General features: G+C 35.7%; 1 protein-coding gene across 1 annotated transcript; it reads left to right on the top strand.

Moving 5' to 3' along the window:
* The first annotated feature begins 1,614 nt into the window (after positions 1 to 1,614).
* LOC128641341 (glutamine synthetase) lies at positions 1,615 to 13,219 on the top strand. The gene is made up of 7 exons (XM_053693953.1): positions 1,615 to 1,767; positions 5,405 to 5,591; positions 6,037 to 6,198; positions 8,632 to 8,778; positions 9,579 to 9,706; positions 10,244 to 10,443; positions 10,810 to 13,219. Exons 2-7 carry the CDS (start codon positions 5,426 to 5,428, stop codon positions 11,126 to 11,128), a joined length of 1,122 nt encoding a protein of 373 aa, XP_053549928.1. The 5' UTR covers positions 1,615 to 1,767; positions 5,405 to 5,425; the 3' UTR covers positions 11,129 to 13,219.
* Positions 13,220 to 13,511: the final 292 nt, after the last annotated feature.

Genomic DNA, 13,511 nt, shown 5'->3' with positions numbered 1-13,511 from the left:
AAAAAAATAAATAATAAACTTAGCGATTAAGTTAGGGTAAGATTAATAAATGCACTCCTGTATTTCATATTCTTAAACTTAACCTTCACTTTAAGTTACAACATGGCAGCTCCCATTATTTTAAAGACATTAAAACTTTACACTTATTTTGTCCATATTTAAACAGCTAATGAATATTTAAAAAATCTACATGTTGTTCTCAGACTAATCTTTTCTTTGAATGCATCACTCAACCTAGCAAGTATTTAGGGCCAGATTAGTAGTAGAACGCTATCGTTAGCGTGAGGAGCGTAAACACGATCACGAGATTGCAGTGTTCTTTATACTCAAATCCATTTAACAAGTGGCACGCTGTTAAAATTACTGCAAATTTGTTTGAGCAAACTTGCAGTAATTTACACTCCCCATATTTTCTATGGGCAGTGTTGAGCGGTAATATGCACTTATATTACAAGTTGAAAGTAAATGCGATCGCTCGAACGCAATGGCATTTACTGCTCAAACTTTTTACACAACCTAAAAGGTTGCATAAAGAGTTTGTCCGGAGGAAAGAGTTGCACTAAACAACCCTATTAACTCCTAAACCGCCACCCCCATTGCAAAGTAAAGTACTACACTATTAACCCCTAAACTGCCAGCCCCCACTGCAAAATAAAGCACTACACTATTAACCCTAAATTGTCAGCATATTCTGAGCATAGCTTTTTAATTTTTTGGCATTCCCATGACCCACATGATATATAAGATCTCATGCATCATAAATTAATTAATAAGCCCATATCTCTTTTTATCTGTTTGTCTGTTTAGTTGTAATTTCTTATAAAACATGTATTTTGCCATCTTATTTGTCCCATAGCGGATTCAGAGGCCATTGTCTTTTCCCTTTATGCACCTCCGTCACTGGCAGTTTTAGCGGGGTGCTCTGCACACCCCATTATTTCTGCAGCACCCACAAACCTCAAATAGATTGTAAGCTCTTTATATCAGGATCCTCATCTTGTACATTAATGTCTTGTTTAGTCTGTTATATGTATTAAGTAAAACCCAGTATTATCATGTACTCAGGCTCACGTACACAGCGCTACAGAATTTGGTGGCGCTATACGACTATATAATAACAATAATAATGACAGCTGCCCTGAATATACAAGCTAGTGATATTTTTGCAAGCCTAGTGCTTGGAGAAGAGATATGTCAAATACAAAATGAGTACAGGTAGGAATAGTTAGTATAAAATAAGTTGCAAAACTGAGATCACCTTTTCAAACAATCAGATTTTATGGTCTAGAACCATTCCTGGTCTATTCCCAGGTTATATGGTGAACTTAATTTTTTATGACTTCCTTATCTTTGTCTCACACTTTCCTCTCTGCATTCTACCTGTCCTAAGTGTCAGCATTTTGTGTTGTTGCTAGTACTTTAGAATATATGAGCTGTGCTTTTCTTCTCTGTCTTACCCCCCTCCCCATCTTGTTTTTCACTGTGCAGAGCTTTCTTGGAATGGGGGGGGGGGGACCTCCTTTCATTTACAGGTCGAATGGCAATGTGCCAGGAGGGAGTAGCCAGCGTGGCATGTACAGATCACGTCTGTATATAGCCAATCACTGAGCTGTGGGTTGGCTCAGTGCTACTGAATAAATGTAGGCTGTTAAACTGTGTTATTCAATCCTGAGAATGGGAGATACAATTTGACACCTAGCAACAAACCAGCACAAACTCACTACCCCTTAGGGTATCTGAATATTCTTTACCTTTCCATCTAAACAGGTAACTGAACCATGTTTATTTCCCTCTGATTCTGTCACTGTATTCATTCATTTCCCTGTGTGATTTATAAACCTATTATGCTTTTTGCTATACCATCTTCACATCTGCTGTTTATTTGCTATATTGTAAGGAGTTAGTATAGATCCATTCATGTCTAGGAAGCTCTGTTAATATGTGAGGTTATGTGTCCTTTTACACAAATATCTGCTTATGTTGCTTATGTCTAGGTTTTAGGATTGATCATATTCCAGTTGTAAGCGTAACAAATGGTAGTAATATCATAAATCTCCAAAGATGAAAATGGATGAATTTTCTGTTGCCATTATCAGTTGTTAAGTTTGCAACCGGAATGTAATCTAGCGCTTGGGGTCAGTGTGATTCTTTTTGTGCCTGAAACTCCCCCTTGGTCTAAATCTATCTCACTGTCAAATATAAATTTGTCACTTTAACATACATTTCCCACATCTGTATTTTTTTTATTTCTCTCTATTCTATTGTTAGATGGGGGGTTTTCCTGTATACATTGGGGGTGTAACAGTACACTCCTTTCAGAAGCCTTTTCAGGAATATTTATTTTTATAAGTGTTTTCTCTTAAATGTCATAGAAAAATCAGCATCCTGCCCTTATAATTGTGTGTGTCAGATACACTTCAAGGATACTGATAGAGTACGACTTGGAAAAAAAAAACATGATTAACCCTTTGTTGTATTGTTTTGTATGTAGCATCTCTTAGTAAAAAGGGTTAACGTGAAATGTGTTTATACATAGTGTATCTTGCTTCTCTTCTACAGTTATTTACAAAGCATTTTACCTGTCTTTCTCAGCATATGGAAATTAATCAAATATTCTTGTCAACCTAAAACACAATGGGCCCTTTAATATATTTTTTGGCTTTCCAATTCTCCAATCTGAATATTATATACAATGATTTTTGTCAGTATTTTAATATTAAAGAAGAAACATTCTTCTTTAAGGAGCAGATTGGTACAGATGGAGATTAATTAACAGACAATTGTGGTAGATGTGTTTATGTCTTCATGGATCTATTCAAAAACACAGATACATCATTGTATGTTGTTAGGAAGCTATTGTCCCTTGTGTCTACAAAACAGCATATATTTATGTAAATAACTGCTCATTTGATGGTTGCTTATATCTATAGTGTGTGTATATATATATATATATACATTAAGATTTATGACCTCACTTCTGTCTTTGTGTACCTATATACTCATTATGATGTGCTCACCATCTAGCAGTATTCTCTGTCCATCTGACAATGCCTATTTGCGTTGCCTGTTATTCTTCCCTTTCACATCTGTACTATATACATTGCTTCAGAGAATGTGAAACGCTTGGTCCTTTTTTCCTATCCTGCTGTTTTTCAAATGCTTTAACTAGAGCTTAGTATCCAAGAAGTACAAAAATAAAATACATACTGTGGTTATACCCAGTACATCTTTTAAGTATTTTATATTTATTCATTGTCATTATCTAATATTTAAAACAAAAATAAAAAAATATTTTTTATTTTTATTTCCTAACAAACAATTTTATATTTAAGTGAAAAATCTGCCCCACACTTATATTATTGTTGAGTTTATAATATAGTAATATATGATTATGCATTTTGTTGGTTCTTACAGTCACTAATTATAATCTGAAAAATGAGTAATGTACCTGGAATTGCAGCGACTGCCATTCTTATGCAATTTGTTATGCAATGATCTTAACTAAATACTTATTTATTAATTATCATTTAGTAATTTAATGTCTTTATGTTGCACACGCTCTTTTCACAATATCTTTAGGTTTTGTAGGATAATGTATTTATGTATATTTAGTTAAAGAACCTCTCATGCACAGAGCTTGTTTAGTTCTCATCCTTCCATTATAAACGTGTGCCTTTTACATAAAAGCAGAATGTGCTGCAAAACTTCTGTACTGAAGAGCTTGCAATCTATTTATACTTATGTGTCTAAATTATAAACCACACACAATGATTTTATCTACCCCCTATTTAATAGTATTTACTTTATACTTAAATACTGCTGCAATGTAATATATATTTGTTTGTGTTGAATTATTCCTTGTTTTTATCTAATATTAAAGGGATAGAAAGGTGCATGGGTGCGCATACGCACATTTGCTGTGAATGCTCTGTGCACCAGCATTTAAACACTACACCTTCACAGGAAATGGTGGTGGCTTGTGTGACACAAATTAACTGTACACGGATGTAATAGAAAACACTACCAGCTCTCTGATTAGGTATGGGAGTTGAAATTCTGATCCACTAGTAAAATATTGCATATGTGCATATGCCACTTAAACAGTATCTTTTACTAGAAGCATTTTTGCTAATGAAAGTAAATTGCAAAATGCTTTTATTTAAAATTGAAACACAGCCATGCACATTTCAATGTTGACCTTTCTATCCCTTTAATATATATAATATATATATATATATATATATATATATATATATATATATAAATGTCTTGATGTAGGAGGACACTCGCATGACTTGTATTGAAGTAAAAAACTGTGCAATTTTATTTCCAGATTTGTTTCACATTAATTTTAAATGTCGATGTTTCGACCCATTTATGGGCCTTCTTCAAGACAATTATGATTATTGTAATGCAGCAGTGATCACTGATACCGCTGCTCAGTTGGGAGTCCGGCTTGCACGCCGTTGCGAGTAATGCATGCTGCATTACAATAATTATAATTGTCTTGAAGAAGGCCCATAAATGGGTCGAAACGTTGACATTTAAAATTAATGTGAAACAAATTTGGAAATAAAATTGCACTGTTTTTTACTTCAATACAAGTCCTGTGAGTGCCCTCCTACATCAAGACATTTCTACATATTTATACGAGGATAGCACCCAGGCGGTGATTAAACCTGTGTGGAAGGAGTTCTGGGCTACCGGCTATGTATTATACAAGTAAAACATTTGACTTGGGCAACTAGCATTTAACCCCTGACTAGACTATAGAGATATTTTCAACATTACATAGTAAACAACAAGCTTTTAAGATTTCTGTCTTCCTCACTACACCTATATATATATATATATATATATATATATATATATATATATATGGTACAGTACTGCCATATAGGGTTGATTGGCAGTATTGCTTCAGACCTGAGAAAGAGAGAAATCTCAAAAGCTTGTAGTTTACTATGTAATGTTAGTCCAATAAAAAAGGTATTGCTGCATACTGCAATACTCTTTTTATTTTACTATTCAACTAATACAGCTACTATTATATATATATATATATATATATATATATATATATATATATATATATATATATATCTTGCTGTCACTCCTCATATACATATAAACTCTGGGCAAAGCATACCCAGGAACATCTAAACCCCTGGCCTGTGTTATTCAGCTCTGCCCTAGACTACTCAGTCTACACCCTAGGGTTGATTGGCCCTGCCCCCAAGCAACATGGGCTCCGCCTCCTTACACCCTTGAAAATAAAATGTTGGAAGAAAGCTTAAAGCCTTGCATATTGCTCCTGAAACATTGTGTTACATATACAGAGAACACAAATACTCAAGCAATCTTTCCTACATTAACCTCCTGTGTGCTCTTTTTTACCCTACAGTGACCACCCTCAGCTCCAATCATGGCCACCTCAGCTAGCTCGATTTTGAGTAAAGAGATTAAAAAGATGTATCTGGAACTGCCGCAAGGAGACAAAGTCCAGGCTATGTACATCTGGATTGACGGGTCTGGGGAAAGCCTACGTTGCAAGACTCGCACCCTTGACTGTGAACCCAAGTCAATTGAAGGTGTGAATGATCCCTTCTATGTCCAGGAAAATAAAGCCCCTCTCCTTCCTTTCCTTCTAATAAATATACAGTCCCTAATGTATAGCATATATATATATAAATATGGCATATATAAGTGTATACAATATCTTTAACATGTTAGCTAAAGCAAGGAAGGGTATACTTATAAGGCTACAACCTATCCGTTAATGAAAAATGATACAATTCAAAAATGGCTTCTAATGAATTAGTAAAAAAATAATAGTTTGGCTATTTATTCAAAGCCATAGTAACCCTTCCTTTGAAATAAAATAAAATAATGTATGTTCTTCCACAAACTAATTCATAGTAACAAATATAGAACAATATATTGTACTAGATGTCAAGGGTGTAAATATAAAACCAAATTTTGTAGTAGAGGTCAAGGGTGTGCCATTCCATACATTGTGGCTCTAACCTTGTGCAGATTTGCCCGAGTGGAACTTCGATGGCTCTAGTACATACCAATCGGAGGGCTCAAACAGCGACATGTTCCTGATACCAGTCGCCATGTTTAGAGATCCTTTTCGTAGAGACCCCAACAAGCTTGTGTTTTGTGAAGTGCTGAAATACAACAGGAAAACAGCAGGTGAGGAACATTTGTTTACTTTATATTCCACATCAGATCTAATGGAGAGACAGTGTTAAATGATTTTTAAAAATTGACTTTGTATACAGTGATTGTAATTACTTAGAAACATTATTCATATATAAAACAACATTTTAATATATATTCAAAGGAACATTAAATACAGTAGATTTGCATAAACAATGAATGCACAATAAAAAGACAATGCAATAGCACTTAGTCTGCGCTTCAAGTGAGTAGTAGATTTTTTCTGACAGATTTCAGTTCTGTGTATTTCCACTCCCCCTGTATCATGTGACAGCCATCAGCCAATCACAAATTAATATATGTATATTCTATGAAATCTTGCACATGCTCAGTAGGAGCTGGTGACTCGAAAAGTGTAAATATAAAAAGACTGTGCACATTTTGTTAATGGAAGTAAATTGGAAAATTGTTTAAAATTGCTGCTCTATCTGAATTTATAAAAGTTTAATTTTGACTTGCATGCCCCTTTAAATACAGTAGAATTGCACAATCAGCAAATAAAAAGACACTGCAACAGCACTTACTTTCTTTTTTTGAGGAGGGGGGGGGGGGCAAATTTCAAAATTTCCTTCTATTTCCCTGCCTCCTGTATCATGTGCAGTGCTCTCCAAAGTTGCCACCAGCTGGGTGGCATTATGAAGTAGCCGGGTTGGGGGAATGATATGCTTACTATAACATTTTATAAATGTTACTTTGCACAAACGTCACTGCCCCAGAGGAAACAACGATTGGTTGATTGCAGATGTGTCATTTGCCAATCAACTGAAGACTATGGCGGGGGGAAGAACGGTGGTTATCGTTCCTGCATTAAAATGTAAATATCTAAGAAGATCTGTATAAATTACAGATTTCATGAATTAAAGTCTAGCTCATTTTTTTAAATTATATTCTATGACTTGAGCAAGTACGCTCAAGTTTACCTTCCCTTTAAGCTATGCAAAGCACAAATTAATTGCACAATTAAACAAAAAGTGCAACAAATACTTTAAAAAATGTAATCTCAGCTAATATTTTGCTTAATATTGTCTTTAATTTTAGCTGGGTGGGCAGTAAAATCAACCAGGTGTTGTGCCCATTAAATAAGAGAACACTCATGTGACAGCCATAAGCGAATCACAGACTTGAATATAAATTGAATTCTTGCACTTGCTCAGTAGTTGGTGTGTCTGACAGTGTACATATAAAAAGTCTGTGCACAATCTGATAATATATACATTGAAAACATTTTTTTTAATTGCTTGTGCTACTTGAATCATGAAAGTTTAATTTTGACTCTAGTTGTCCCTTTAATATATAAAATAATATCTAATTGATTACTTTCAAAGCTTTTTTTTATTTCCTGTTTCTACCACCATTTAAGCAAAGCATTTTTTTAGCCACTAATTTGACAGCAGAATCTATTAAAGGGACACAAAACACAACATTTCTTTCATGAATCATATAATACCAATTGAAACAACTTTCCAATTTACTTTTATTATCTAATTTACTACATTCTCATGATATCCTTTGTTGAAAAGCATACCTAAGTAGGCTCACGAGCTACATTGGAAAGTTGTTAAAAAAATGTATGCTCTTTCTGAATCATGAAAGAAAAATGTGTGGTTTTATGTTCCTTTAATTATTTGTCTTTGATCACAAAATGTATCTATTTAGTAATAACAATGAGAGTAAATTTTAACAAACAAAACTCACAGAAATAAAAGATTATGAAAATGTGTATCTGTCTGTCTGTCTTAGTAGCAAAAGAAAGTGTATTTTCCTTTATTAAATAAATGTAGGAATAATTTTGCACATGTAGAGTGGCCGATATATGATATTTATAATAATTTCAATAACTCAATTAAAATTTGTTATTCTTATATAGTTATGATTATAAAGAAATAGTCAATTAAAAAATACACAATCTAATTTGGTAGAGCGTGTCATTTTAACACAAGTGAACCTGCAACTCTATATGATCAACTACAAAGGGGCTTAACACATAGATAAAATACTGCTCTGGAATCACGGAGCACTACTGTCACTGCAGTTTCCACTCAAGACCAGCAGTGCTCTGCAGCTCCCAATAGATAGTTTCACTGTGTATGTTTAACTCCCTTGCGGATGTTAAACACATATAATTACATGCTATAACAAATTAGAGCATGTTATTTCCCCCTATAAACATTTCAGGGTTAATGCCAATTTATATTTGCATGGGAAAGTCATGATCAATTCATTTTTTGGGGAGGGTTTGGACCCAAAAAACAATCATATCTATGCAGTTTGCCAGCTCCTTACTTTAAACTGATACATACATATACATGAGGAGATATAGAGACAGGGGGGACAGGCGGATAGGCAAATAGATGGATGAATGCTCATTTCACCATTTCTAAAACCACTCTAATATTTTTAATTTAGAAACAAATCTGAGGCATACGTGTAACCAGATTATGAATATGGTGACGGAAGAGCACCCATGGTTTGGAATGGAACAAGAATACACATTGTTGGGTACAGACGGACACCCCTTTGGTTGGCCATCCAATGGATTTCCAGGACCTCAAGGTACATACAGAAATTATCAAGACTATTTACAGTTTATAGTTTTTAAATAGATACAAATGATCTTGTTTAGCTCAGTTAAGGTAACAATACTGAACCTTTTAGGATAGTTTTAAGGGGTTGCTGAGTGTGAATCCAACTTTGGACCATTAATTTATACATACATTTTGTTTATATTTAAAACAAGGTCTTTAACCCTTTGAGTGCTAATGACGGCTCTGAGCCGTCACAGAGTTTCTCACTGTGGTGCTAATGACGGCTCAGAGCCGTCATGAGCACTCTCCCACCTTGAGGGAGATCTGGGGGCTTCTAACCGCTCCTACCCCAGCAATCGTGCATGTAGAGTGACAGGCATCGCCAGGGATTCACGTGATGTGCGGTGACATCACGCACAATGACGTGATGACATCACCACGCAACTTTATTTATTCTTAACAATATTAAGTATAGGAGGAGGGGGCATGCTGCTTAGAAGCCTGTATCTCAGACATCTAAGCAGCTACAGACCCCCAAGACCCACTGTTGGAAAGGTAATCGCCTAACCTTTCCAACAGTGTAAGTATTGGGGGTCTGTAAAAAAAAAAAAAAGTTAAAAAAAATCTTAGAAAATATTAGCACCCAGGTGGGAAAGTGCTTAGCACTCAAAGGGTTAAAAATAATTGTTAGAAGACGTTTGCCTTCAGTGTCACTTTATGGAACAATATTTCCTTTGTTCAAATATCTGATTGTGCAGCAAATTGTATATATTGCATTGTAGTTGTTTTTATTTTTGCTTATCTCCTCACATTTGCCCTTCTCTTTAGGTCCGTATTACTGTGGTGTTGGTGCTGATAAAGCCTATGGTCGGGATATCGTAGAAGCACATTATCGAGCGTGTCTTTATGCCGGCGTAAAAATTGGGGGAACCAATGCTGAAGTTATGCCAGCACAGGTAACCAAACTATTGAATGCTTTTACCACAAAAAGTATTAGAGCTTCACGTATGTCAACAATAGACTCTGACGTAGACAAGGAAACTCATATTGTAACAGGTCACTGCTTAAAAGACCTCTAAATACAATAGAATTGCATAATTAGCATAATGAAAAGACAGAGGAACAGCAGTAGATTTTTCTGACATTTCAAAGCTCCCTTCCATTTCCTTTTCCCCTGTATCATGTGACAGCCATTAACCAATCACAGAATCATATATACAGTATATATATATATATATATATATATATATATAAAGTATATACATGCTGTAAAACTCTTGCACATGCTCAGTAAGAGCTGAAGCCTCAAACAGTGTGCATATAAAAAGACACGTGCAATTTAATAATATAAGTACATTTTTTACATTGTATGCTCTCTCTGAATCATGAAAATGTAAGTGTCCCTTTTAACATAGTTTATGGTTGACTGTATCCTAGGGGTTTAGGTGGACCAATAACTCTTAAAGAGAAGTAATGGTGTATTTTCTTCACAGTGGGAATTTCAAGTGGGACCATGCGAGGGCATTGATATGGGTGACCACCTCTGGATCGCTCGCTTTATTCTGCATCGTGTAGCTGAAGATTTTGGAATAGTTGTTTCATTTGACCCTAAGCCAATCACTGGCAACTGGAATGGAGCCGGGTGTCACACTAACTTTAGCACAAAGGCAATGCGTGACGAAGGAGGACTCAAGTAAGTACCATATCTTATACAAAGGAAGGAAATAAATATTATTTCTAATTTCCCAGGATAGTCTAAAGTTTTAACCTTCTGTCCCATGTTATAATTTTCCTGGGAATCTGTCCCACATTGTAAAAATCAGACTTGATTGCTCTGCCGGAAAGTGCTCCTGGATTTTTTTCTTTTTTTTAAATGTTGCCGTCTATAAATATGGAAAATTAAATGAAGGAAGACATGTTAAAAAAAAAGTGCAGAAAAAAGAAATGTTATTAAAATTCTTAGGAAAACTGGACATTTGAAAAACTTCTTTATACCAGAAATTATTAAAGGATAACAGTCTAGCAGCTTTAGTAATTTCCTATCCAATTTATTTTCCAGGTACATAGAAGAAGCCATTGAATGTCTTAGCAAGCGACATGAGTGCCACATCCGAAGCTATGACCCTAAAGGAGGTGCTGACAATGCACGCCGTCTCACCGGCTTCCACGAGACCTCCAACATCCATGATTTTTCAGCAGGAGTGGCAAATCGTGGTGCAAGCATTCGCATTCCTCGTTTAGTGGGGCAGGAGCTGAAAGGCTACTTTGAGGATCGTCGTCCTTCTGCTAACTGTGATCCCTATGCTGTGACAGAGGCGCTGATCCGGACCTGCTTACTGAAAGAAACTGGAGATGAACCTCTTGAGTACAAGAACTGAATGAGGAACCTTGCCAACACATGGCTGCCATCTTACTTATGCTGATGTTATTAGCCAGTTCTGTTCCAATATTTTGAGCATCTCTTTGCTCAAGTTTTGGCAATTCCAGGTAGTAGGGCTGAATAAAATATTAGCCAGGTTACAGGTATATTGCTAGGGTCTCCTCATGTCCCATTTGGTGAAATCACTACATTCAAATCAATGGAGGAGCATTTATAGTAACCCTCAATGGTTTTAAGTAAAGTAGTGTTTCTTCTTGGGTTTTTGGAACTAATATCATAAACAGAAACAGGACTGGTTCTAATACTTCCCTGCTAATCAAGGCTGTTACAAATTGCTGTGCAGTGGGTATATGTGGATACATAAACCAGCTTGACTTTTCTATATGTTCCACTGGCAGTAAAGGGGTCTTTGAACTTGGTTACTTTTTAATCTGTGTCAGCTATTTAGGGCCTTGGGTTTGCCCTTGTTTTATAATGTTTAATAGAAAACAGCCAATATCTGTGAATGGTAGAGGATACTTAGGATGACTTGAATATAGGCTACACTCAACTTTTTCTTACAAATGTACTTTAAGGTGGTAGGAAGGGCATTAAGACAAGTCCAGCCGCATGTTAGGTACGCCTCTTTTACTCTTAATAACCACTAATTAAAAAGAATTGGGCTATGTCCATTCTTATAAGAAATACTCAACCAGGTACCTAAATATATCTGAGAATCCTTGGCTGCTCAACTCCATGTTTCATAATTAAACAACAGGAAACTCACTAATTTAATGTTGCCAAATGCATATAGGTTTAAGGCAACCATTAAGTGCACACTCCTGTTCATTTCTATTTTGTCATTTGGGTCCATTTGTGTAGTATTTTTTTATATTTAAATGTACAACAGTCTAGTTACAAGTTAAAAATATGTCGTATATATAAAGTGTTCATTGTGCTTTTTTCTGGGAAAAATGTGCAGGAACTAAATAAAAAAAACAGAATGCTTATTAACAATCTGGCTGAAATAAAAGTAATAAAGATAACTAAATTACTTTTAACTCTCTCCTCTCCAGTGTACACAATAATAATAATTATCTTTAGCAAAGTTTATGTTAGGTGCTAAACTATAGGGGGGATTAAGAACGCGATTTATCAAGCTGAGGCAGACAGGGGTGCACATACGCACCCCTGTCTGACGCAGCTCGCCTCTGGTGGACTGAATTCCCCTGACGTAATTGAGCATTGCACACGAGCGCTATTTTGCGCTTGTGTGCAATCCTGCCCCCTGCCCGCGCACAGCCTATCACGCGCTGGCAGGAGTTGTCAATTTCCCTGGTCGGACTAGACCGCGGAGATTGTTTTTCGCCAAATTTAGAAGTGGCACAAGGTTAGGAAAGCAGCAGTCTGATGACCGCTGCTTGTTATATACGGCGTACTGGTTCTCTTGGGAGAACCTGTAGCCGTAGGGGCTCCAAGGCTGGTGAAAGCCTTTGATAAATCGACCCCTAAAACTCTGAAGACAGCTCTGTCTTCTTCAGAAACAAGGGAAGCTTGATTGCATTGTGGAATATTGCTAAGATGTACTGGTTGTTTCAAGCTATGGCATTAAACTGTAAAATGGGCATTGTTGCCAACATGTAATGTTTTGGAATAAGTCTGTTACTTATAGCGATCTTTTGTCTCTTTTTGTAAAAAAAAAAAAAAAATCAGATCTGTTGCTACACTATGTGATGTCTGTATGCCAGTTTCCTATTGTACTATTTCTCAATAACAGAACAAGTTTGATGTATTTAGAGACACATCCAAAAATATTGAAGGGGTAAGAACTGGATTAATATTTAATATTTGCTCTTATGTTACTGATATTTTACCACTACCCAGTAAAGGCACAGAAATGGTACAATGCTGACTTAAAAAAAAAATACAAAAAAATGTCAAATGATTTTAAGAACTTTTGCACATCAAAACCACTTCCTGCTCCTTTATAGATGTGTCTCTGTATTAATGGCTGGTTAGGACTTTGCTTCTAACTTGCGTCTCTGACATAGTCTGTTTTTTTTTAAATAGATTTTGTTTTCTTTTTATAATAAAAAAAACTAAATCTGAACGTATTTGTGTCATTCATTTTACTGGGGTAGAATTTGACTGCTACATTCATAATATTTACAGCATCCTACTGCTAATTGGACAAGATGGCTACCTAATGTAGGCTTCACAGTTGGAAGGGGCTCACTCACTTCCTGACACCAAATGAGTACTAATTTGAGAGAGGGAGAGGGTTTGAGATAGCATATAAAGTGGAGGGAAGCAAAACAGAGGGTAGGGTGGGTAGCAGAAAAGAAATAAAGAAACGTAGTCAATTTAAAAAATCTTAGTTGGTGCTTCCAAGGTAAACAAAA

Source organism: Bombina bombina, chromosome 10 (genome assembly GCF_027579735.1).
Source record: "Bombina bombina isolate aBomBom1 chromosome 10, aBomBom1.pri, whole genome shotgun sequence".
In the NCBI taxonomy this organism is placed as follows: Eukaryota; Metazoa; Chordata; class Amphibia; order Anura; family Bombinatoridae; genus Bombina; species Bombina bombina.
Note: the sequence above shows the minus strand (reverse complement) of the source record. Positions and strands in the feature narration are given on the sequence as shown.